The sequence below is a fragment of the Schistocerca gregaria genome, chromosome 1 (genome assembly GCF_023897955.1).
Source record: "Schistocerca gregaria isolate iqSchGreg1 chromosome 1, iqSchGreg1.2, whole genome shotgun sequence".
Lineage (NCBI taxonomy): Eukaryota > Metazoa > Arthropoda > Insecta > Orthoptera > Acrididae > Schistocerca > Schistocerca gregaria.
In genome coordinates this window covers 505,859,863-505,887,289 of record NC_064920.1, presented here as the reverse complement: position 1 = coordinate 505,887,289, position 27,427 = coordinate 505,859,863, and the positions used below count along the sequence as shown (strand labels likewise).

Genomic DNA, 27,427 nt, shown 5'->3' with positions numbered 1-27,427 from the left:
AGAGGCTACAACCCTGTCTCACTCCTTTTCCAACCACTGCTTCCCTTTCATGCCCCTCGACTTTTATGACGGCCATCTGGTTTCTGTACAAATTGTAAATAGCCTTTCGCTCCCTGTATTTTACCCCTGCCACCTTTAGAATTTGAAAAAGAGTATTCCAGTCAACATTGTCAAAAGCTTTCTCTAAGTCTACAAATGCTAGAAACGTAGGTTTGCCTTTTCTTAATCTTTCTTCTAAGATAAGTCGTAAGGTCAGTATTGCCTCACGTGTTCCAACATTTCTACGGAATCCAAACTGATCCTCCCCGAGGTCCGCATCTACCAGTTTTTCCATTCGTCTGTAAATAATTCGCGTTAGTATTTTGCAGCTGTGACTTATTAAACTGATAGTTCGGTAATTTTCACATCTGTCTGCACCTGCTTTCTTTGGGATTGGAATTATTATATTCTTCTTGAAGTCTGAGGGTATTTCGCCTGTCTCATACATCTTGCTCACCAGCTGGTAGAGTTTTGTCATGACTGGCTCTCCCAAGGCCGTCAGTAGTTCCAATGGAATGTTGTCTACTCCGGGGGCCTTGTTTCGACTCAGGTCTTTCAGTGCTCTGTCAAACTCTTCACGCAGTATCGTATCTCCCATTTCGTCTTCATCTACATCCTCTTCCATTTCCATAATATTGTCCTCAAGTACATCACCCTTGTATAAACCTTCTATATACTCCTTCCACCTTTCTGCCTTCCCTTCTTTGCTTAGAACTGGGTTGCCATCTGAGCTCTTGATATTCATACACGTGGTTCTCTTCTCTCCAAAGGTCTCTTCGATCTGGGTCATCCCGCGCTGCCCCAGAGCCGCTCGTACGGCCGGTGACAAGCGGTTTTCCGTCGCTTGAATCCGGTGGTCGTCCGAAGGAATGGCGAACTGCGTCAAATAAAGTCCCAGGGTGACGTCCATCGTTGTCATGGTCTTCATAATTGCTGAATACCCTACGTTGAAGCTGCTCACTTCCAGGAAAGTCGCAATCTCCACAGTCTTCGCACCAGAATGCAAATGCTTGGGGGCTAACTTCCAAACACATGCGAACAAACTTTCATGTTTTTTTTTGTTTTTCCTCCCAAGCACAGGTACAATAACTCGTCCTCCGAAAGGACCTTGTAGATAGGATGAATCACTTTTTGAACTTCTTTGGAGAACAGCTGGTCGTGTTGATATTCGTCCAGATGTCCGGTAGCCTCTGCAATGCGACACTTGCACCAACTAATTTCTCCAGCAGGACAACTTTGGTGTTGTGGGTAGTCATGCGTCGAACACTAGTGGAAATACGTTGCCCAAATTGCCTTCTTCATCAGTTCCACAGAATTGGAATGCCGTCGGATTGCCATGCCGTAGTACGTCGTAAGCTCCTTGATCACTTTATAAGTTTTAGTCATGGGCAAGCACATAAAATAATTTTTCGCAGCTTCAAAGACTAAATTCCCGAAAAAAACTGGTGCGTGAAAAAGGCCGATTTAAGGCAGGTGCATTCTTATGCTCAACCGCGCCTAACAAACATTTCCATTCCGTATTCGGAAAAATCGCTTCAGGGGTGGATTCTAAACACTTTCATGGATACAAAAATGCATTTTTATTTTAAAAAAACGATTTTTTAAACCAAAACATAGTAAACCTCCCCTTAACAGTTAACACACTGTGTTTCGAAGGTAACATGCCCTATTCACTGGTTTTCGTACTTACGCTTCTGCATTACGAAAATTTGTAGTTTAGGTGATAATTTTTCTATTCTACTGTACGTAGGTTGAGATACAGTTTCTAACAACTCGCACTGGTGGCAACACGGAGACAGGCAGAACGAAAACAGGCCGATACGCAGGTGAATGATAGCACAGATCGCGGGGTGAACGAGTAACCAACACTATTGCAAGGTGTAACCAAATCATCTAAACATATACCGAAATGAAAAGGGAAATCCAAATCTGAAAACGCAATCAGGCGACGTCAAAATACTCTGCTATTCAATGGCGTGATACTCAAGGATCCAGAGACTAGTTACAAACTGGCCACAATCGCCGGGCCGCGGCATATCGGTAAGCAGTCGTCGAGGACGGCGCCACCTCATGAACTTGCCACGGCGGCCGCGACTGTCCTCTGGAGCCCGGGTATTAGGCTGGTGCGTAAGTTCGTATCGTTTTCCTTTTCTATGTTGGTATTCCCGTTGCTATGGGTTTACTTAGCGACTAGTATTTTTTATTTGCAGTTCACTGTTCCTGTTCGAGTTTATATTTTGTCATTTTGAGGTAGTGAGTGGAGCCATGGACGCTAGGAAATGGGATGCCAAGTGGAGCAATGGGAACATTGCTGACATATTCTTCTGTTTGAGTTCTATAGAGGAGTGACATCAGCACAGCCAGCCAGAAACACTCGTGCCGTGTACGGGGATAATGTCACCGGACAGAGCACGGCAAGAAGTGGTTTGCCCGTTTTACAGAGGATTGTTTTGATATTGGTGACTCTGCACATTCAGAAAGACCTTTGGGATTGATGAAGACATTTATACGCATTAATCCACAGTGACACAAGTCAGTTCAAATGGCTCTGAGCACTATGGGACTTAACATCTATAGTCATCAGTCCCCTAGAACTTAGAACTACTTAAACCTAACTAACCTAAGGACATCACACACATCCATGCCCGAGGCAGGATTCGAACCTGCGACCGTAGCGGTCTCGCGGCTCCAGACTGAGCGCCTAGAACCGCTAGACTACCGCGGCCGGCACACAAGTCTATGTACTCGAGAATTACCAAAAATGATAAACTGTGATCATTCCACCATTGTGCGACGTTTGTGTACAATTGGGGAGGTTCAAAAATCGGGTGTATGAATACCACATGCTCTAAGTCAAAATCACAAAAAAGAAGCTGGTGAACATATGTGAATCTCTGCTTGTTAATCATCAGTTGGCTCATGAGCAATATCAACCATTCCTATCCTGTATCGTTACTTTTGACGAGTTATGGCGTCTTTATATTAACGTAAGGAATAGAAAGGAATGGTCGACCGCAAACAAAGCAGCAATTCCCCGTACTATGACCTGCCCTTAACCACAAAAGATAGAGTTGTGGTGTGTTACGAATTGCTTCCCCGAGGTGCAACCATTTCTGCTGACACTTATTGTCAACTGGGACGTCTTGCAGACGCATTCCAAGACTAACGATCACGAAGACTGCGTGAAGTGACGCTACTCCTCGGCGCCCGCCCACATTCTGCTAGACTGAAAAGAAACACTATACAGGAGTTGCGGTGGGAAGTGATTTTGCACCCACCTTATTCACCTGATCTTTCGCCCTCAGATTTTCACCTTTTCCGCCCTCTAACGAACAACCTTCAAGAAACTTCCTTTCAGGATGAAAATGCGCCCCGAACGTGGCTCGACGAGTTCTTCGCCTCAAAATTACGTAATTCCACAATCGCGGAATCGAAAAATTAGCCCAGCACTCGTAGATTGATGCAAACAGTGAAGACGAACAAATTATTAAAGAATAAAGTTTTGTGTATCTGTTGTGTTTATTAAACTTATGGGAAACTGTACCAACCCAATATCTCTGACGTTGTCTTTGTCGATACTCGGATTAGGCGGGGAATCCCAATCACTCTCGGGTAACAAAATAATCACTTCAAAGATATCTCCACAAAGGGCCGTTTCTAGAATGGATTGTTGTGCTAAAGTGTCTATAAATTTTAAGACGCTGGTTAAACATGTTACACTATCTCTTTGCAACCGAAGATACTGGCAAATGTTTCGCGTCCCTATTTCCTCTAATCATTCGCGAAACTCTCTCTGGGGGTGGGGTGGGGGGGGGGGGGGGGGGAGATACTTATATTACCGTATTCTTGTGCATACTGGCGGAGCATTCGCAAACTCAGCAAAGGATTTGTCAATGCGAGAAACAACAAAGTATCTTCAACATTACCATAACATTAATGTGAAATGTGAATTTATGATGCATCAAAGGATAAGAGATATACGAGACGAGGATTAGACAGCGGAGGTTCAGCTGCTCTGTTCATTCGCTTTCGCTGTAAACAGTGCAAGGTAAAAACCATGAGGAATTTAGTATGATACTCTTAGACTGAACAAACTGAGCCTTCTGGAAGCCCATAAGTGTTGTACTCCATAGAATCCACGCTCCCAAAAATTGTACAGTGTATAGTTTACGGGCATTTCAAAGTGTAGCCTCGTGACTAGCTACTCCCTGATCGGAAAACACCAAGCGTTATTAACAGTTTCGAAAACGTTAATTGTTATTATTTAAATCCCTTTGACAAATATTCGAAGGCGTCCTGATAGTTTAAACTCTGTAATACATTACTGAAAAACAAATTTTGGTATATTTTCTACGGCAGCTCCGCCTCTACAACCTGCGAGTGGTAACGGCTAATAAGACTTTATTTCACTTATTTAAGCCCTAGCTTGCCTTTTACGAATAATAAGTAACTTCTTCCGTCATCAATTTGAAATAACGTTTTTGGACCACAAACTACTTACAGCGTGTACACTGTTTCTCTGTTGCCTTTCACCATCAAGTACCCGTTTCCATGCAGCTCTTAGGCTATGGCCGTTGTCCCGATTAAAATAGTTACATATTCTGATGTTATCGTTTTCTTTCAATTCCAGTAGGTCGATGCATGGAATAATATTTCTGTTCCATCATACACAATCGTATGTTTTGTTCACGAGGCTGCGTACAGCAACAACAGGTTTGTCGAAATCTCGATATTTGGTGTGGACTAAGTGCTGTGTGTTCTGAAATCGTTCGTATTGACAGACCAATGTGCAACGTTTGCATGATCTCAACTTCGACAGAAATTTTACAAATTCCAGGAACACCGAGACCATGGCTGAATTTCGCTGGGCCGGCCGAGGTGGCCGAGCAGTTCTAGGCGCTACAGTCTGGAACTGCGCGACCGCTACGGTCGCAGGTTCGAATCCTGCCTCGGGCATGGATGTGTGTGATGTCCTTAGGTTAGTTAGGTTTACGTAGTTCTACAACAGAGGGCAGTTATAAGAGTCGAGGGACATGAAAGGGAAGCAGTGGTTGGGAAGGGAGTGAGGCAGGGTTGTAGCCTATCCGCGATGTTATTCAATCTCTATATTGAGCAAGCAGTAAAGGAAACAAAAGAATTCGGAGTAGGTATTAAAATCCATGGTGAAGAAATAAAAACTTTGAGGTTCGCCAATGACATTGTAAATCTGTCAGAGACAGCAATGGACTTGGAAGAGCAGTTGAACGGAATGGACAGTGTCTTGAAAGGAGGATATAAGATGAACATCAACAAAAGCAAAACGAGGATAATGGAATGTAGTCGAATTAAGTCGGGTGATGCTGAGGGAATTAGATTAGGAAATGAGACACTTAAAGTAGTAAAGGAGTTTTGCTATTTGGGGAGCAAAATAACTGATTATGGTCGTAGTAGAGAGGATATAAAATGTAGACTGGAAATGGCAAGGAAAGCGTTTCTGAAGAAGAGAAATTTGTTAACATCGGGTATAGATTTAAGTGTCACGAAGTCGTTTCTGAAAGTATTTGTATGAAGTGTAGCCATGTATGGAAGTGAAACATGGACGATAAATAGTTTGGACAAGAAGAGAATAGAAGCTTTCGAAATGTGGTGCTACTGAAGAACGTTGAAGATTAGGTGGGTAGATCACATAACTAAGGAGGTATTGAATAGTATTGGGGAGAAGAGGAGTTTGTGGCACTACTTGACAAGAAGAAAGGACCGGTTGGTAGGACATGTTCTGGGGCATCAAGGGATCACAAATTTAGCATTGGAGGGCAGCGTGGAGGGTAAAAATCGTAGAGGTAGACCAAGAGATGAACACACTAAGCACATTCAGAAGGACGTAGGTTGCAGAAGTACTGGGAGATGAAGAAGCTTGCACAGGATAGAGTAGCATGGAGAGCTGCATCAAATCAGTCTCAGGACTGAAGGCCACAAAACAACAAGTTCTAGGGGACTGATGACCTCAGATGTTAAGTCCCATAGTGCTCAGAGCCATTTGAACCAGCCAATTTCGCTGGACGCAGCATCTCTCTGACTTTCTTGGATGGTCGGAAAATGGACTGATTGCGATACCTGCCCGAGACTGCCTAATTTAGCTCGAAGGAAAGGAAGGGGTGGATTGACTGACGAATTTCTGATTATCATCACCTCTTTTTTTTATTTTTTATTCTAACGAAATACATAGTTAATATCTTGTTCACAATATACATTACGTTTCTTAGATGCGTAATCTCGGAATTCAGGTTTTCCGTGCCCAAACTGCCCCTAAGTATCAGAGTGTATAAAACAGCTTTTTTTCTAGATAATGAAAGCTTTGCATATTGTGATATAGGCCACAGTGTGTTAGATTCTGCAAACAGAGTGGCCAAGCCACCCATCTGATTGGTAACTTTCCTTCTCTCTCCAACTCAGTAATGAACACGATATTAGGGTGCATACTATTGGTATTGTCAACGAAGAGGTGAAGAACTTCGATTCCATGTGGCCAGATAATAAAGGTTTTGCCATCATAGCGAAAGAAGCAAGATGGACTAAGAGGTGCTGAATTTAACGCTTATTCTCCGAAATTCTTCATAAAGGAATTAGCCATTGCCGAACACAATAGAGAAACCATGGCTATTTCGCAGTCATGGATGGATGTAAGGCTGTTGGGTGCTAAACAGCATGGTCATCAGCACCATTCCACAAGATCGTACAGCTGGTGAATAAGGAGTACTGCAGATGATATTTGTTCTTCCGGACAGGGATACAACAAATGTAGAGTGTGGACAGTAAGTTGGAAATGTGAGTCTCACGGGGAGCGTGCCAGAGATAAGTCAGTGCAGTCGCACTATCCTCTGTGTCCTCGATGCCTCAGTCGGATAGAGCATCTGCCATGTAAGCAGGAAGACCGGGTTCGAGTCCCGGTTGGGGCACACATTTTCAACTGTCCCCATTGATGTTTATCAGCGCAGCTAATGGTCTGGATTTCATTGTAATTTTATTCAAGGAGTATTGTTGTTAAAAGAAAGAGTAAAGGTCAGGTAACAATAGCAAACAGGAAATGTCACATACTATTTCGATTAGATCTAATCATACCGTTGCCACGTGTTAAAAGAATTAATAAAATAAAACAGTGGAAGCTAGTAAGAAGACTGGTTGATCGTGGAATTAAAAGACTGAGCCAGCCACTAAAAGACACATTGAAATCTCCGTCCAATTGAACTGGGCAGTGATCCTGACGCCACACAAAATGTCAACAACGTCGTACTACTGTTTCGATATCACCTAAAATGGAGGATAAGTCCTTCGGTAGACCAGAGGCTTTCCGCCTATCAGCATACCACACACGGGACATTAGAACATGATGCACCGTGAGTGTGACGCCGCAAACACTGTATCCGGTGGGTCTTCTCGTCGAAAGAGGTAATCAGGCGTCTTTAAGCACTGGCTGAGACAGAGGCGAGTGAGGAACACTTCACACCCTCGTGGAATTCGAAAGGAAATGCGCCATGGCTGAATAGTCGGTTTGACCGACTGCAGTATGTTGTTGGTCGCTTCCAGCCACTGCCTTTGCCACTCAGCCAACACTCTGACAATCACCAAGGGAACGTGAAGTTGATATGTCATAAAATTTGCTACTATACACAAACTAGGTGGTCACGAAATTACGGTGTAACAATTTGATAATCTTGGGATGGAAGTCGTCTGCTAATAACTTTAATGTGTATTGTACAGGGACTTTCAAAAGAGACAGCTTCCAAACTGACCATTATTTCGTCTGGATTGATTCTGATTTGCTTAATTACGTCCGAGAATATTTGACGTTTTTAATCTGGTGTTCTCAGCGACCAATAACTGGCTTAAGCAATTTGCTTAGATCCTTTGGTAGCCCATAGGTTGGAGAATCGGTAGGATAGACGATTGGTCACAATGGAACGCCTCCTATGTGGATCTTAGAGAAACCACACAGCCATGGCGACCTATAAAATTCCGTTAGGAGATTCTTTAACACATTGTCTGGTACGTCCGAATTTTTCAGCAGCCGTCGTGCTTTACTTTACAATTTAAGCCAACAAATTCCAAAGAACTGACAAACTGCGCGCATTTGCTGCATCAGACCAAACTGAAGAGTAGACTAAAATATTAATGAGGCATGCAGTCACAGCCGCGATAACATTTACAAGTTCTTAATAATGTATATCTTCCTTTCTTTCTAAAATATTAAGTTGTAATTAATTTTATTATAAACCGACAATATTGTAACAGTCTTGATGTGACAGTTATTTTTAGAATCTCACCTAAGCCTATTTACAAATCTAACATTTTTAAGACAAATTTGTGAGCTTGAAGGTTGTTCGTTAGAGGGCGGAAAAGGTGAAAATCTGAGGGCGAAAGATCAGGTGAATAAGGTGGGTGCAAAATCACTTCCCACCGCAACTCCTGTATAGTGTTTCTTTTCAGTCTAGCAGAATGTGGGCGGGCGCCGAGGAGTAGCGTCACTTCACGCAGTCTTCGTGATCGTTAGTCTTGGAATGCGTCTGCAAGACGTCCCAGTTGACAATAAGTGTCAGCAGAAATGGTTGCACCTCGGGGAAGCAATTCGTAACACACCACAACTTCGCTGTTACATCAGATGCACAGCTCTATCTTTTGTGGATAAGCGCAGGTCATAGGGGCAGGTCAACTTACGGGGAGTTGCTGCTTTGTTTGGGGTTGACCACTCCTTTATATTTCTTATGGTAGCATAAAGAAATCATTACGCGTCACCAGTAACGATACAGGGTAGGAATGGTTGGTACCGTTCATGAACCAACTCATGATCAGCAAGCAGAGATTCACCTATATTCACCAGCTGTTTTTTGTGATTTTGACTTAGAGCATGTGGTACCCATACACCCGATTTTTGAACCTTCCCAGTCATATGCAAATGTCGCACAATGGTTGAATGATTGCAGTTCATCACATTTGCTAATTCTCGAGTACAGTGACGTGGATCACTTTGGATTAATGCGTTTAAATAATCTTCATCAACCCCGAAGGTCTTCCTGAACGTGGAGATTCACTAATGTCAAAATGATCCTCCTTTAAAACGAGAAAACCATTTTCTTGCCGTACTCTCTTAAATGACATTATTCCTGTACACGGCGCAAATACTTCTCGTTGCCGTTGCTGCTGTCACCGCTCCACTGAACTCAAACAGAAGAACATGTTGGAGATGTTCCGATATCTCCAGTTGTAATTCCATTTTCTAGCTTCCACAGCTCCACTCACTGTTTCCAACTGACAAAATGATAATACGTGAACTCGAAAAGCAACAGTGAACTGCAAATAAAAAATGCCAATCGCTAAATAAACCCATTGTTGTTGTTGTGGTCTACAGTCCTGAGACTGATTTGATGCAGCTCTCCATGCTACTCTATCCTGTGAAAGCTTCTTCATCTCCGAGTACCTACTGCAGCCTACATCCTTCTGAATCTGCTTAGTGTATTCATCTCTTGGTCTACCTCTACGATTTTTACCCTCCACGCTGCCCTCCAGTACTAAATTGGTGTTCCCTTGATGCCTCAGAACATGGCTTACCAACCGATCCCTTCTTCTGGTCAAGTTGTGCCACAAAGTCCTCTTCTCCCCAATTCTATTCAATACCTCGTCATTAGTTATGTGATCTACCCACCTAATCTTCAGCATTCTTCTGTAGCGCCACATCTCGAAAGCTTCTATTCTCTTCTTGTCCAAACTATTTATCGTCCACGTTTCACTTCCATACATGGCTACAGTCCACACAAATACTTTCAGAAACGACTTCCTGACACTTAAATCTATACTCCATGTTAACAAATTTCTCTTCTTCAGAAACGCTTTCCTTGCCATTGCCAGTCTACATTTTATATCCTCTCTACTTCGACCATCATCAGTTATTTTGCTCCCCAAGTAGCAAAACTCTTTTACTACTTCATGTGTCTCATTTCCTAATCTAATTGCCTCAGCATCACCCGACTTAATTTGACTACATTCCATTATCCATGTTTTGCTTTTGTTGATGTTCGTCTTATACCCTTCTTTCAAGACACTGTCCATTCCGTTCAACCGCTCTTCCAAGTCCTTTGCTGTCTCTGACAGAATTACAATGTCATTCGGTGAACCTCTAAGTTTTTATTTTTTCACCATGGATTTTAATACCTACTCCGAATTCTTTTGTTTCCTTTACTGCTTGCTCAATATACAGATTAAATAACATCGCGGATAGGCTACAACCCTGCCTCACTCCCTTCCCAACCACTGCTTCCCTTTCATGTCCCTCGACTCTTATAACTGCCATCTGCTTTCTGTACAAATAGTAAATAGCCTTTCGCTCCCTGTATTTTACCCCTGCCACGTTCAGAATTTGAAAGAGAGTATTCCAGTCAACATTGTCGAAAGCTTTCTCTAAGTCTACAAATGATAGAAACGTAGGTTTGCCTTTCCTTAATCTATGTTCTAAGATAAGTCGTAGGGTCAGTATTGCCTCACCTGTCTCAACATTTCTATGGAATCCAAACTGATCTTCCCCGAGGTCGGCTTCTACCAGTTTTTCCATTCGTCTGTAAAGAATTCGCGTTAGTAAACCCATAGCAAATGGAATACCAACACACAAAACAAAAACGCTACAAACTCATACCTCCAGCAGGCAAACACATAATGAAATGGAAGGAATGGACGGACTAGGGTTCACATCATTCATCATTGTTTATTAAAATAATTATTTTACGATAAATAATTAAAATCATATAGTTTACCAGGATTACAAACATCACTCTGAAGTTTCCAAATTTAAGAAATTACACACTCTATTTGAGTGACAATATAGTAAGGTAATAGTTGGAGGCAAAAGCTCTGTCTGACATAATTTCGTAGATTCCAGACTCAAAATTTCCATCTTTACGAACCACAACTCAGAAAATACTTCAAAAACGAGTAAATAATTAAAATTTGAAACAGATTACTCTTGAAGACAACACTGAAGAATATCTCATCCTAAAAGTTAAAAACTTAATAACTATACTGGAAGACAGAGTAACTTAGAGGAAAAAGAAATTCTTAACATACACCTCCAAGTGCATCTAGATAGTAAAAAATAAACAGGCACACAAATTTATAGGCCTGCCTTCATGCAGACAGAGCAATGAGCAGTTCCGTGATTAATAAATGAACGAGTGTGAACAGACTGATATAACAGCATTCAGACAGACAGTAAAAATTCTATTAAGATATACACTAGAAATCACTTAAGTGATTCAATAAGTGACCATGCATGCATAGCGGCTCAAGAAAGCCATTTAAAAATGAGGAGAAGCAATAATTAGAAGTCAGGACCTGCTTGTAGCAAAAGGTAAATCTATAGATAAATAAATAACAGGTGAGAAAAGGTCACCCCCCATGAAAACATTTAAATAACAAACAGCTGAACAATTAAATACAGTAAGCTGTAACTACATCTGAGTCAGGGAATAAATTTCTTTTACTATTCTGCTCACAAATGGCTAGCGCAGGAAAACATAAGAAACCTTCAGAGCATGTTGTTGTTGTGGTCTGATGCAGCTCTCCATGCTACTCCATCCCGTGCAAGCTTCTTCATCTCCCAGTCCCTACTGCAACCTACATCCTTCTGAATCTGTTTAGTGTATTCATCTCTTGGTCTCCCACTACGATTTTTACCCTCCACGCTTTCCTCCAATACTAAATTGGTGATCCCTTGATGCCACAGAATATGCCCTACCAACCGATCCCTTCTTCTAGTCAAGTTGTGCCACAAATTTCTCTTCTCTCCAATTCTATTCAGCACCTCCTCATTAGTTATGTGATCTACCCATCAAATCTTCAGCATTCTTCTGTAGCACCACATTTCGAAAGCTTCTATTCTCTTCTTGTCTAAACTATTTATCGTCCACGTTTCACTTCCATACATGGCTACATTCCATACAAATACTTTCAGAAACGACTTCTTGACACTTAAGTCCACACTCGATGTTAAGAAATTTTTCTTGTTCAGAAACGCTTTCCTTGCCATTGCCAGTCTACATTTTATATCCTCTCTACTTTGACCATCATCAGTTATTTTACTTCCTAAATAGCAAAACTCCTTAACTACTTTAAGTGTCTCATTTCTTAATCTAATTCTCTCAGCATCACCCGATTTAATTTGACTACATTCCATTATCCTCGTTTTGCTTTTGTTGATGTTCATCTTATATCCTCCTTTCAAGACACTGTCCATTCCGTTCCAGGTCCTTTGCTGTCTCTGACAGAATTACAATGTCATCGGCGAACATCAAAGTTTTTATTTCTTCTCCATGGATTTTAATTGCTACTTCGAATTTTTCTTTTGTTTCCTTCTACTGCTTGCTCAATATACAGATTAAATAACATCGGGGATAGGCTGCAATCCTGTCTCACTCCCTTCCCAACCACTGTTTCCCTTCGGCAATTTTTAAATTTATCAACACCTTTTTTTCTTTTGAATTGGAATTATTATATTCTTCTTGAAGTTAGAGGGTATTTCGCCTGCGTCATACATCTTGCTCACTAGATGGTAGAGTTTTGTTAGGCCTGGCTCTCCCAAGGCTGTCAGTAGTTCCAATGGAATGTTGTCTACTCCCGGGGCCTTGTTTCGACTCAGGTATTTCAGTGCTCTGCCAAACTCTCCACGCAGTATCATATCTCCTACTTGATCTTCATCTACATTCTCTCCCATTTCTGTAATATTGTCCTCAAGCACATCACCCTTATATAGATCCTCTATATACTCCTTCCATCTTTGTGCTTTCCCTGCTTTGCTTTGAAGTGGGTTTCCATCTGAGCTCTTGATATTCATGTAAGTGGTTCTCCTTCCTCCAAAGGTTTCTTTAATTTTTCTGTAGGCAGTATCTATCTTACCCCTAATGATATGCGCCTCTACATCCTTGCATTTGTCCTCTAGCCATCCCTGCTGAGCCATTTTGCACTTCCTGTCGATCTCATTTTTGAGGCGTTTGTATTCCTTTTTGCCTCCTTCATTTACTGCATTTTTATATTTTCTCCTTTCATTAATTAAATTCAGTATTTCTCCTGTTACCCAAGGATTTCTACTAGTCCTCGTCTTTTTACCTACTTGATCCTCTGCTGCCTTCACTACTTCATCTCTCAAAACTACCCATTCTTCTTCTACTGTATTTCGTTCCCCCATTCTTGTCAATCGTTCCCTAATGCTCTCCCTGAAGCTCTCTACAACCTCTGGTTTGGTCAGTTTATCCAGGACCCACCTCCTCAAATTGTCACCTTTTTGCAGTTTCTTCAGTTTTAATCTACAGTTCATAACCATTCAGAGCATAGTAACACTTAATAGTTTTATTTCCTTTTGCCTTTTACATTCCATGAACCATAAATATGACTGTTAGTTATTATTATCAACATGCTACATTTTCACTAGACTGGACGACATCTCAACATGACACGTGCTATTCATGTACAAACTACCAACATGTGGTGATCCTAACGGGGCTCGACACTATGTCCAACAAGAGCACTTGACTCAACTCAGGCCCAGACACCAAAATGTGCACGATTCAAACAGTAATTTACATAACTTGAGTGAATGCATCCCAAGGGTAGCCGGCGGGGGTGCATTCCGTGAAGCCGATATACAGAGGAGACGCTAACAGCCACAATATCATTAACACGCACTGAGACCAGGTCCCTGGCAGTCAAAGCGTGCCACCACAGTAGAAAACTGGACCAGATTAAGGGAGCATCTAAATTCAACTGTCATTCTCACTTAATACAATCCTGTGACCACAGTACTTGTTCAGGTAAACGGACACTTCAGATGATCCTCTTCAAAAGTCGGTGTAAGACAGTGATGCTGATGTTTGGTTTGTGGGGCGGTTATCGGCGCCCGTACGAATTCCCAACCCGGCCGGAAAACAAACCTGGGAGCCCGTGATCCAGAGGGAGCAACGCTAGCCACTAGACACGCGGCAGTGGCGGATACATATGGGGGGCGCACGGGCCGGTAATGATCCGGCACATAAATTGAATCAGTGCTTAACTGAACTACCGTTCTTTGAAGAAGAATCACTCTTTGTGATTAACAAGAGACTAATGGAAGACATTCTTCAGTACAAGCAAACGAGCATAAACGCCCTTAATGATCGCGATTCTGTTATGCAAGCGTTGTCTGTTTGTCCTAGAGCTGACTATCCTACTTTGCACGCGCTGTACAAAATATTTCCATGTCTACCTGTGGCTATTGCTACAGTAGAAAGAAGTTTTTCAACACTGCGGTGTACAAAGACATGGCTAAAGTCGACAATGAAGGAGGATCGACTTAATGGCTTAGTTCTGTTGAACACTCACCCTGACATTGAGTGTCCTACTGATGGTGTAACTAACCAATTTGCCAGAAAGAATAGGCGCATAGGATTCATCATTTAAGGAAGACAACCACAATTGTAACTTTTTTATACCATAAGGTGGTATTGTCTTGTATATGTTTATAATCAGTTTGAAAAAAAACTTTCTTAAACTTTGCATGTGACTTATTTTTTATTGCCGTAAAAATAAAGGTAACTCAAGATGTGGCTCAAATGGTTCAATTAGCTCTGAGCACTATCGGACTTAAATTCTGAGGTCATCAGTCCCCTATAACTTAGAACTACTTAAACCTAAATAACCAAGGATATCACACACATCCATGCCCGAGGCAGGAATCGAACCTGCGACCGTAGCGGTCGCGCGGTTCCAGACTGTAGCACCTAGAACCGCTCGGCCACTCAGCCGGCTAACTCAAGATGTCTTTAGAGCCCCCTCCTTGAGGTTTTTCTGCATCTGACACTGGTCTAAGGCTAAACATAGTTGCACTTAAAACAACGTACAGGATTACCAAATCATCGAATCCATTGCTGAATGTGGGAAAACTGAATTGCAATAACAAGTGTCTCCAGTTGCTGCACGTTACCCTACCCTCTTTCAAGGCAACGCCACAAAGTATTCAGTTGCGCAACATGACTCAAATCAGCAGTTTATACATGTATCATCAGTGGCGCAGTGGGCCCTAAATGGCGGCTATTGGCAAGTTGGCTGTACTTTCTCTTTATAGAGCTTTAGCGCTGGGCGCAGCGGATCACACGGGCAGTCGGTGTTTTGAAATCGGACCAGAGGGTGCCATGGAGTGATTGGTAGTCCTTTAAACATTTGTCTATTCACTGGTTGTGGGCACGGGTTTTACCAAAAGACAGAAAATTGGGTCGCGCGGGATTAGCAAAGTGGTCTAAGACACTGCAGTCGTGGACTGTGCGGCTGGTCCCAGTGGAGGTTCGAGTCCTCCCTCAGGCATGGGCGTGTGTGTTTGTCCTTAGGATAATTTAGGTTAAGTAGTGTGTAAGCTTAGGGACTGATGACATTAGCGGTTAAGTCCCATAAGATTTCACACACATTTGAACATTTGAACGGAACACTGGTGTGGTAATTTGCTGTTGGGTCTTCTCGGTGGAAGTCACTTTGTGGAAGGAACATCATGATCTGATAAATTTCTGATTTGAGTGCTGCGGGACTTAATACCTTATTACATGTATCACCAGCGACGCAGTGGGCCCAAAATGGCGGCCATTGTCAAGTTGGCCGCACTTACCCTATACAGAGCTTTAGCGCTAGGTGACAAGGAACGGCAGTGGGTCACACGGGCAGTTGGTGTTTTGAAATCGATGGAGCCGCGCTGGGAAAAGCTGTGTATACGGAAAGTACGGCCACCGTTCCAATGGCTGCCATTTTGGTCCCACTGATACATGTATCACCAGTGGCGCAGTGGGCCGAAAATGGCGGCCACTGGCAAGTTGGCCGTACTTTCCCTATACAGAGCTTTTCCCACCGCGACTCCACCACACACCCTGGTGCCACAATTTCCGAGCCGCGAGAAGTGACGTACGCCAGGCGCGCAGGGCGGGAATTCGAAGAAGAAGCCCGCCACGGCTCACGAACTTTTGCACCAATCTAATACGAGCTGGCAAGGGCTGTTAAATTTCATAGCACAGTATCTGTAGCAAGAGCTTCACGCGTTATAGGGATAAAGCGCACGTGCTCTTTATAGATACGAGCTAATCATAGAATATCTTTCAGCAGGCTTCGATCGAGAAGCCGGCCAACATCCCCGTGGTGCTGGCGTCGCCGTGCGTGCTGTACCAGACGCGCACGGGCGGGTACCAGGAGGAGCTGTCGCTGCCCCTCGGCATGGTGGTGAACGCCGTCTTCAAGAACCAGTCGTGGCTGTACGTGCAGACGCCGCACGGCGAGGAGGGCTACGTGGGCTACGGCGCGTGCCTGCCGCTGGGCATCCTGCCGCCGCCGCAGCGCTCCAAACCGCAGCCCTGCTGGGAGACGCACGCCGACATCTTCCCGCGGCCGCTCGGCAACCGCACCGACAGCGAGAAGCTGCGCGACGGAACTCGCTCCGAGTGCGGCGCCGCCTCCGGCTCGGCGGCGTCGGCGTCGGCGGCGGGCGCGCCGGCCGGCCGCTGCTACCGCGCGCGCGACGCCGTGTCCGCGTGCGGCGAGCGCAGCGTCGACCGGCTGTACCTGCGCGCCGCCGCCAGCGCCAAGTGCCGCGCCGTCGGCACGCGCCACACGCTGCTCGTCATCCGCTCCGACTACAGCAGCCGCGGCCGCAACACGCTCTCCGTCGCCAAGGGCGACGTCGTCGCGCTCGTCAGCGGCCACCTCAAGGACTGGTTCTGGGTGCGCAGTCGCGACGGCAGCGAGGGCTTCATCCCGTCCGTCGTGGCCGGACACGGCTTTCTCTGACAGCGGGGGCGGGACAAAGCTGCACAGGCCTCACTACATTAGCAGACGATTCGTATACGGTAACTCAGGTTGTATCGGCACTACCGATTAATAGCGTGCTTTCGGGTGTAGTACGGCCGAGTAGTAGATTCCGTACGTATGCACGATATTTAGAGCGACCCGGCAGTGGTGTTCGGCTCCTGCAAACTGTGTTCCGAGTACACGCGACGAACACCGACTGGACTTTTCTTTTAATATACTGGACCGTCTCGGAAGGAGGCGCACTCACCGCCGAGGATATGTGGCATCTTTTTCGGCTTAGGGTAAGAGTTAAATTTGTTCTTTTGGCTCACAATCTGTTTTCAATTGGCAGTTGACTTATTGGTCATTTATTTTAGATTAATTTGTGGAGTACCGTGTCCCGGCATTTGCTTTACAACCGAAGGAGAAACGACAGATACGTCACTTTGGACAACTGGCTTTGCTCTGTTCATTAGGTGATATTACCTTCTGTCCCGAATTTCTTTGTGTAATGCTATAATTCCTCTAGTTTGCAGCTCTTCCGATTCTCCTCTCCCTTTCAGTCACACCCATTCGAGATCCTATTGTTTTTATTGTGGTGGTCTCGGGTGTGAATATTGGAACCGAGGGAAATTCAGCACCGCCAGCTGCCGCTATAATACGTCCTGTACGAGCCTGAGTAGTCCATAAACTGCATTAAGGTTCTCTATCTCTCTTTGAATTGGGATGCACTAATTACTACACACACCAGTGTGCTGTCTGTGCAATATCATTTTCGGTGCATCGCTATTTATAACAAAGTGCGATCCCTGGTGTCAGTTACACTCTTTCAAGTTTATTTGTTTTCTGACGTCATACTGTTATTCTGCGAAATGCGCGTTCTATCAGGCTTTACTAGTTCTGGTAGATGAGGTGGCCAAGGAGATCTTAATAAACGGAGCACCGGGCCCTGAGCCTTGTTTAAACTGAAACCTCCGTCCCAGTTTTTTAGGTTGGTCGGTTGGTTTAAAAGAGGTCATAGGCCTCTTGTTCTTAATGAAACAATGCCACAAGTGTGAGAATAAACCAGACAAGACATATAACATAAAACGGAAAGAAAAGAAAAACCACAAGAATGTAGGAAAGTTAGCAAACACTAAAAGGAACAGGTTTTCTGACATTTTTATTCTACCATATATTGTGTATAAATATGTAGTAAACTACTCATCTGGTACACCTGAAAGCACACCATTAATTTTGTCTAGGGCTCTCTGTGACTGTAACTTCTAGGTTAGACTTTCTTTTAATTAGTTATATGCTATCTCGAGCTGCAAACATTATATTTTTCAGTCTGTGTCCAACATGTTTTGGAGTGAGAACTACATCCTCAAAGACTAGATTAATGTCTGTGGGGGTTACATCTCCTGCACCTAGTCGTCTTCATTCGGTCACACAATATAAAAATATGGAACTTTGACATCAATGCATCACAACATTTTGTGACCAAATGATTGTGATTAGGTGAAGCAGATGTAAAATCCAAAAACACCAATGTCTTCAAAATGTAGTAATACCTCCAAACTGTGCTGGACTTGAACAGAAAAGTTTAATGTGAGTGAAGACAGTATATTACTAGTAAAAAATAAGTCTCGAACCTACAGTAGATTTATGTTGAGAACTGCTGTTACTTGACATCTTTGTAACCATAATTGTAAGAACATCAATGATTATTCTGCAAGAAGTGTCAAAAAGTAAACTCCCCACAACTGTTAAAATTGCAGGCAATACAGCGTCAAATGTGAGTGCCCACTTGTGAGGGGTTCAGGTCGAGGCCATCAATCTGCCTATTGGCAGTTTCTGTTTATCTACAGTTCTGATAGCTGAAGATGGTAACTCCAACTCTTCCTTGTGCCCGTTGTAATGATAGGTCTCTAAAAAAGATTTCATATATACAGATTACAGTGTCAACATCAATTTAGCGTTAGTTCTGTCTAGCATATGGGCTGGATGTCATGAGCATGCAGCTAGTGTATTGATAGTGCAGCCACTTTTTTGAAGGACTAAATATGGAAACAATCCAGAATACAGTGACAAACAGCTTGTGGAACAGTCACTGCAGACCATTGCAGATAACTGTTGCTTTAAAACTACAAGTCTCAATAGCTATTTTCTGCATATATCCTATCCTGGGAACTGAAATAAATTTCTAACAGCAGATGGAGTCTGCTCAATGAAGGCACCATAGTGATACCTGCCAATTTACGTTGTTCTTACTCCTAAGAATTTCAACGCTTTCTGACATCCTAAAAGATTGCTGTGTGGCAAACAATCATATAATTTTCAGTGACAAAATGATGCAGATTTTTATGACAAACAATAAAAAATTATCCTACAGTATGATAAGTGTCTCAGTCCTGTGGCTAAATATATTGACAAGTAGCACAATAAATGCCGTACATGTTCTCAAACATGTTTCCAGCCAACCATGTTTTCTTTCTGTTTATGCCTCTTGGAAGAGACTTTGTGGGTAACCTTACTTAATGCCAGCATTCCTTCTTTATTTGCATATTTTTGTGTCACACGGTACTCACTTTAGTGCTGCACAATATTTCTGAAAAGAAATGACCACTGTCACATGGGGAAACAGAAGACACATCACCAAAATCCAGAGCTTTACATTCGTCATGTGAAACTAAGTTCTTCTACTACAGTATTCACACTCACATTTGCTCATCAAATGGCATTCATGGCATTGCTAATGTACTATAGTCTCAAGAGATTTAACTGCCTATCCACTAACATCATGACAACTGAGAGTGGCACATGAGTTTCACCTCAAAGACTATAGATCAATGTACATTGCTGCAGTGTGATGCTGGTCAGGTGTAAATCTTTGGTTGTCTGTTTATTTTTGTACCTTAATTGTAATAATTCACTTACATGTTGTACGCTGGTTACAATAATTATGTTTCAGCTTGTTGTTGCCTACTCACATGTCAAGTTACTCCACATTTGGAAGTCAGCATGTATGAGAAGAAATATAAATGATACAGACTGTCAAAAATTGTATGGTTGTTTATATTTTCCTGATATTACCAACTCAACAACAATAACTAAGAATCCAGTATACTGCTACTTTCTGTAGCCTGCACAAAATTTGGGTATCTGTCCTAGTCATCATAATGTCCTGCTATTATGCCCTCAGACAGTATCATAGTCTGCTTGTAATCCTGACAGTAGACACCTCTAAGAGCCTCTCTCATAGCATCTAATAAAAACCACTTGGTCTATCATTGAGCAGCTGTACAAGAAAATAGGTTTTTCCGGAACCTACATACTGCCGGCAATAAATTGAAATAGTACTACTTTTAAAAGGACGCAATCTTAAACAGCATGTAACAATTTTTTAACCCACAGTGTCCAACATTTTCGGCCAGGTTTGACCTTCATGAACTTGTGGGATGAGAAGTTGGACACAGCGACCACACAATCACTGATTGACAGCAACAGCTCCCCTCCCCACTCAAATGCTCAGCTACGTGCATGAAATGAGAGTCTGGAAGGCTGCCTGCTGATACCCAGTAGCTGTTCCACAAAATACTCTGTAGTTATTAGTCAGAACTGACATATACTCCAGGATTTTTTTCTGTAGACTGTACCAGACTGAGTCTTACAAAACTGCAAGTTGTCTTACCATGTGTCTTCATTTAGAACTGCTGTGACTTTTTGTTGATATGTATTTGAAAAAATACTGAAAAAGTATGTTATTTCTTCCAGATTGAAAGAATGCAAACATTTTTGATTTCATTCAACATATTTATTACTGTGTACCAAAACTGAACTGTGATGTGGTCAGAAGTGAAACTTTATTAAACTGCTAAGGAGTACCAGTCTTCACAGAACCTGATGCAGAACTTTGTTGCTTCCCCAGTCCTCAGTAATGAATTATCAGAAATCACCTTTGTAGGAAAAAATACAGTGTGTTCCTTTTATCATGAATGTGAAGTGAAATTAGTAGTGTACTTTTATAAAGAACACAAAGATATTACATTTGTCTGAAGTGATCAACACCAAACAAACTGTTTGGAATCATCCTACTAAATAAGAGATCAAAGTAGTTTTAATGTCAGTCTGCAGAAAATTGGATAGGCAGTGGCTATTTCATGTGGAGAAACAATTGGGAATGTATGTAAAAATAATTACTCGTTCACCTATGTTGGACATCCATAGCTTCTATGTTGGTCTCTGGAAAAAAAAAAAAACTCTGCAGCTTATAATCATAATACAACTGCTCTGACTAATTCTTGCTCTTCAACAATAATCCACTACATTTTACAGTAACAAATTTCATGTCACAGAGAGAGCCCCACAGAACTTCTGCAGGCATGCAAAAACACCCTTCAGGCAATTACAAGCAACTCATATTCAAAAGTAGGTTCACTACTTTATAAAATAATTCCTTTATGGAGGGAAAAGGAGCGTATTCTAAACTTAAGTTGAGCTGCATTTGGCTGCATGGCTTATCGCTGTACATTTGAACCCATTATATGTACACAGTGATGAACGGCAAAAAGGACTAAAGGACTACTGCTCTGGAAATCAAAATATTGGAAAACCTTACCAATAAAAGTGTCTGTGAAATGTAACATTTAAACATGCCTATCACACACAAGATGCACAGTATATTTCCATCTTAAATATATTTTAATATAGAATCTTATTCATGCAAATTGAAATTTGATTTTCTGAATAAAGTCTGGAAATGTATATTAAATTTTTCTGTTATGTGAAAAGAAATGTTTAGCACTATACACTACATTTAGATGCTATCAAAATTTGTTAAGTGGTTTACCTTAAGAGTTATGTATGTACAAAAAGACACAGACATTATGTATAGTATTTATATTCAACAATGTAGACCAGTGTAAAAAGTGAGTATGTGCATCTATTATCAAAAATGGTGCTGTGAGTACTGCACTTAACATTAGAAATAAAAGAACAATACAAATAGAAAAGACAAACATATGAGCTTGTGATTTATTCTTAAAATCTACTGAATGCACCTGAGATAAGATTTATTTTGTATATTCCAAAGCTGGAAAAGTGTTCTCAGAATGTGATGGACATGAATTAGTGGCACGCTAAATGGATCTCAATAAGCTATCCAAACCACGTTAGTCACTAGTAATAGTTTTTTTTAAATATCCAAATATGTGTACAGGTAAAACTGGTGTGTCAATGAAATAAAAAGATTTGTTACTTCACATTCACTCACTGATTAAACTGCTGTCAACCACTTATATGTGTTTCCTTCCTGTTCCACTTTCCAACACCTCCAAAAGAACAGTATTTTTATACTTAAAATAAGTGTTTCACTTTAAAATTACCCACAATTTAAGGTTAAATGATAACAAAAATTGTCGGTTCTTGAACTGTTCATCAAGACTTTCACTAGCAATTTCACAACTATAAAAATCTCTGCCTAAATTTTTCATTAATACCACAACAAATGGCAAGAAAATATTTTAGATTACAAGAGGCAACACCCATCAGGGTTCTTGTCAAAACAGTACATTGCAGAAGTCCATGAACTGTAGCAAACGATGATATTCTGAAAGTCTCTAAGACATGGAATGAATCAACAAATGCATAAGAAATTGTGCAGCATTTGATAAAGCAGAGCATAAGACAGGTGGAACAAATTCAAAGCCAAAAAGACAGAACACGAGCAAAGAAGAAAGTCAAAAGAATCAGAAAATAAGTAACTTAAACTGAAAGCAGGAGAAAGGTGAAAATACTAGAATGATAGCAAGTAAGTAGCAGGAATCACTTACACGAGACATTTCAAGCACTTTTTTGAGAGATCTGCTCACTGGAATTACAAAATGATCTCTAGTTAACAGTTACAGTAAAATGAGACTGAACTATATGTTCCGCTATAAAATCAGGCCCAACAACAGATTGTAGCCATGTGTATGTGAATCATGCTTGTGTGACTGCATGTGTGCTTTCTGCTTCTGGAGGAGGACTTTTTCACCTAAAAGCTAGAAGTTTAGCAGTCTTTTAAATGTGTCTGACTCAATGCCTCCATTTATGTGGTGAGTAACAGTCTATCATTTCATATTATTGTTTTGCTATAGTATATCACACACAGCCATTAAGCAGTCAGTTCTATATGGGAGTTCTGTTGGCCCACAAAAATTCAGACTTTAAAAGCTCGCACAAAAACTTATTTATAATGGCACTTTAAGACTCCTGTCTCTATTTTTTGGTACAAAGACAACGAAAGAAAAATATGATATGGAAAATTCTGTAGAATGTAAATAATTTAGGAGTAAAGGTAACAACTCATCAATGTATTCACATCTTCTTACTAACCAACTAACAATGGAGCATATAGGATTCTTGGGTTTACGGATTTTGTAAAGCATTTAGAAGGTGGATGTGCACCCCAACAGGGTGAACTAAAGAAAACATTTGTTTACATAAACTGTTTTAAAAGTTTTTAAAAACATTTGTCTTTACACTTTTGCATGCTTTCTAAACAATTATGGAACATTTTTCCTCTCTGATCTTGGTGCCTTAAAAAGATATTAAAACTCATTGACCACACAAATTCTGTTCGCCATCATAGAACAAAAACAAATTATTCTGTGGTAAATCAGATGAATATTGGCAATGAGACAATAATGTGATGTTTTATTCAGTTAAATAATCCATTTTTAATGTGCTGTGAGATTACTGGCACTTTCATATGCAACATTTTTGGTTGCGCTTCCTGATTTCATCGATGATTTGTGGCAAACAAATGGCTGTATACAACTCAGCATTAACTGCCCTTTGCCTCTAACACAATGTTTGTGATTTGTCCAGTACAACCAAAGAAATACGAGGTCTGTTCAAAAGATTCTGGAACATTCAGAATTTCGCGCCAATGGTGTGTTCAAGCGAAATGCGGATAGAATCCCTGCTCACACCTGTGTTTTAAGTGTAATTGCTGGGCGTTTTGTTCTTGTATGTCTGTTAGTGATTGTTCAGTGCAGTACTAAGTAGAATGTTGAGTAACACAGTTTGCAAATTTCAAGATGGTAGAGTTAAAGGAGCAACTCTTCTGCACTGAATTTTGCCAGAAACTCAAGAAGAACATTACAGAGACACACCAAATGATACAGGAAGCCTACAGAGATGAGTGCTTAAGCCATACTTAGTGTTATGAATGGTTCACACAGTTTCCAGATGGAAGTTAAAGATGACCCTTTTTCACAACACCATTCGTTGGTCTACTGATGACGCTCAAGTCAGGAACATCAATGAAACTGTGCCTGCCAATCGAAGACTGACTGTTTTGTTCTTGTATGTCTGTTAGTGATTGTTCAGTGCAGTACTAAGTAGAATGTTGAGTAACACAGTTTGCAAATTTCAAGATGGGAGAGTTAAAGGAGCAACTCTTCTGCACTGAATTTTGCCAGAAACTCAAGAAGAACATTACAGAGACACACCAAATGATACAGGAAGCCTACAGAGATGAGTGCTTAAGCCATACTTAGTGTTATGAATGGTTCACACAGTTTCCAGATGGAAGTCAAAGATGACCCTTTTTCACAACACCATTCGTTGGTCTACTGATGACGCTCATGTCAGGAACATCAATGAAACTGTGCCTGCCAATCGAAGACTGACTGTCCAAGAGATTGCAGAAGAATATAACTTTTCAGTTGGATCATATCATGAAATCCTGGCACACCACCTTGGAATGCATCATATTGCCGCCAAGTTCGTCCCACGGCCCATGAGTCAAGGACAGAAAGACCTTTGCCTTGCAATCTGTGAAGAGCTTTTGGATCATGCAAATGAGAAAGAGATGTTCCTCAATAGAATTATAAGTGGTGATGAGATGTGAGTTTATGGTTATGATGTTGACACCAAGGTTAAATCTTCACAATGGGTTAGGAAAGGTTCTCCAAGACCAAAAAAATCTTGTTAGGTCAGGTCAAATGTCAAAGCCATGTTGATAGTTTCTTTGACTTTGAAGGCTTAGTTCATCATGAATTTGTGCCACAGCAACAAACTGTTAATCGATAGTACTAAAGGGATGTATTGTGACGCCTGCAAGAAAATATGAGAAGGAAACAGCCTGAAATGTGGCGAAGCAATTCATGGCTCTAGCATCACGATAATGGAACCACACATTCATCCCTGTTGGTGGGTGACTATTTCACAAAAAATGAAATTATTTTTCTACCTCATCCTCCGTACACTTTTTTTTATTTTCAAAGTCTAAAACCCCATTGAAATGACAAAGATCTGCAAAGATAAACGAGAGAAAAGAAAATCTGCAGATGGCACTTCGCACAATCCAGTAAGAGGCTTACCAAGACTGCTTCCAGAAGTGGAAATGGCATTGGGAGCAGTGTGTCAATTGTGGAGGAGAGTATTTAAAAGGAGACCATGCACAATAAGTAAAAATTAAGCATAGAAAAATCTTGTGAAAAAAGTTCCATAATTTTTTGAACAAACCTCTTAGGTGACCTCTTTGTGAACAATTCACTTTTGTTTGTTCCAGTTACCTTGGGACACCCGAACAGTTGATTACTGCTTAGTGTCCCATCCGCATGAATATGCCTGCATTTGTCTCCTGCTGCAATGTTGAACACAGATTTGGCAAATCCTCAGTAAAAAGTTTTGGACACTTTTTGGACACTTTCTTACACCATTTGACAGAAGCTTGTTTTTGAGATTTGGTTGAACTGTACTGAATCTATTGCGAATATATATATATATATATATATATATATATATATATATATATATATATATATATATATATATGTGTGTGTGTGTGTGTGTGTGTGTGTGTGTGTGTGTGGCGCGCGCGCGAGCATATGCCTATCCTTTTTTCCCCCTAAGGTAAGTCTTTCCGCTCCTGGGATTGGAATGACTCCTTACCCTCTCCCTTAAAACCCACATCCTTTCATCTTTCCTTTTCCTTCCCTCTTTCCTGACGAAGGAGCCGCCGGTTGCGAAAGCTCAAATTCTGTGTGTTTGTTTGTGTTTTATTCATTGTGCATATCTACCGGCGCTTTCCCGCTTGGTAAGTCTTGGAATCTTTGTTTTTAATATATTTTTCCCATGTGGAAGTTTCTTTCTATTTTATTCACATCATCATTAATTTGAACCCAACAATTACGTTTGTTATTGTCTCTGTTGCATTTCGAAATCTTCTCTATCATCTTACTTTCTCTTTTTGTTTGTACAAGTAGTTTCACTTTGTATTCATCTTCCCTTTTTCCGTAATCTACCATACATTTTATCCTGCCTAATTATACTCAATAATACGTAATTTAATTCCAAACCATAACCAAAAATTTTTAACGCTTTCAACATAATCGCTGCTATAAAATCCACTGTTCCAAGTTTACAAACATTTCATGTAAACTCGTGAATACTATTTCACAGCTTCAGTTCCTTTCGCCCATTAAACAACCATCTCAGCTATTTCCAACAACTTTCGTTTTATTTCCATCCCCGTTTTTTCCCACATAACCGATCTTTTTTAGCAGCTTCCCACAGGTTTAAACGTTATTATTTCTTCATCAAACGACTGTTAGCCTCATTCTCATAACCTGCCAGTGCAAAACCAGTCCTTTGAATACATTTTCACGCATATTTTTCGAGATTTTATTCGAAAATTTTTTTCGAAATTTTATTTTTTCGGGAAATCTTTTTCGAAACTTTTTCGAATTTTTTTTTTCTTTCGTAATTTTTTTCGAGATATCTTTTTCGAAATTTTCCTGAATTTCCCCACGCTTTAACGTGTTTTGCAGACAACACAACTACCTAACCTTTGCACCCATTGTTGTTCACCAACCTAAGTTCAGCACAGGATCAACATAGTCATCTCAAACCAACACTTTTTCGACTTTTTTCATACCTTTATCTCTCCCTATATAAATTTCTATTTATTTTCACTTTAACCTCATATTACCCTTTCCACCTTCTAATACCATGTCAACCTCACAACATCCCTACAACGACCCCATTAAATTTTATTTACATTCCCTCCGCAAACATGCCTTCACCCTAGCCAGATTACGCTCCCATATTTTATTTACTCAGGCTTTCCTGACATTTGGCATTACCCCCAAAGGCCTCACACTTAAAGTTCCCATCTCTGGCTGCAATCCTTCTTTCCATCAGTCCTTATACCAGTTCCAAACCACAACCCATAGCCCTCACCCGCCTAATCCTTCACCTATACATCGACTCGGCCAATGAACACACCCGTCAACTCCTATCCCAAATCAAAGTCCTCAATCTTTCCTCTCCCACATCCACACCGGCTGTTCATAGCATCCTCTTACAGGCCAACCGCAAATTAGAACAGCATGCCACCCTCCACCTCAAAAAACTATCCAATCTCCTGGTTTCCCACATCCGGAAAGGCAACTCACTCACCCTCCACAACCTTTCCAACAAACCTCAACCTCCTCTCATTGCACACAAACCCAGTCTCTCCCATCTACTCAATCTCCCACTTCCAGCTCCACTCCCCCCAACACCTCAAAATTCTAGTCAACACAATCTGGAACCACAACAC

The 27,427-nt window shown here is 41.4% G+C and overlaps 1 protein-coding gene across 1 annotated transcript in view; it reads left to right on the top strand.

The window, feature by feature from the left end:
• The window catches only part of LOC126354433 (uncharacterized), a 999,849-nt gene extending 977,749 nt beyond the window's left edge, over positions 1–22,100 (top strand). Inside the window, exon 5 of the mRNA XM_050004105.1 lies at positions 16,174–22,100. Within this exon, the coding sequence (XP_049860062.1) occupies positions 16,174–16,851 (678 nt within the window). The 3' untranslated portion in view covers positions 16,852–22,100. The remainder of the gene's footprint in view (positions 1–16,173) is intronic.
• The last annotated feature ends 5,327 nt before the right edge of the window (positions 22,101–27,427 follow it).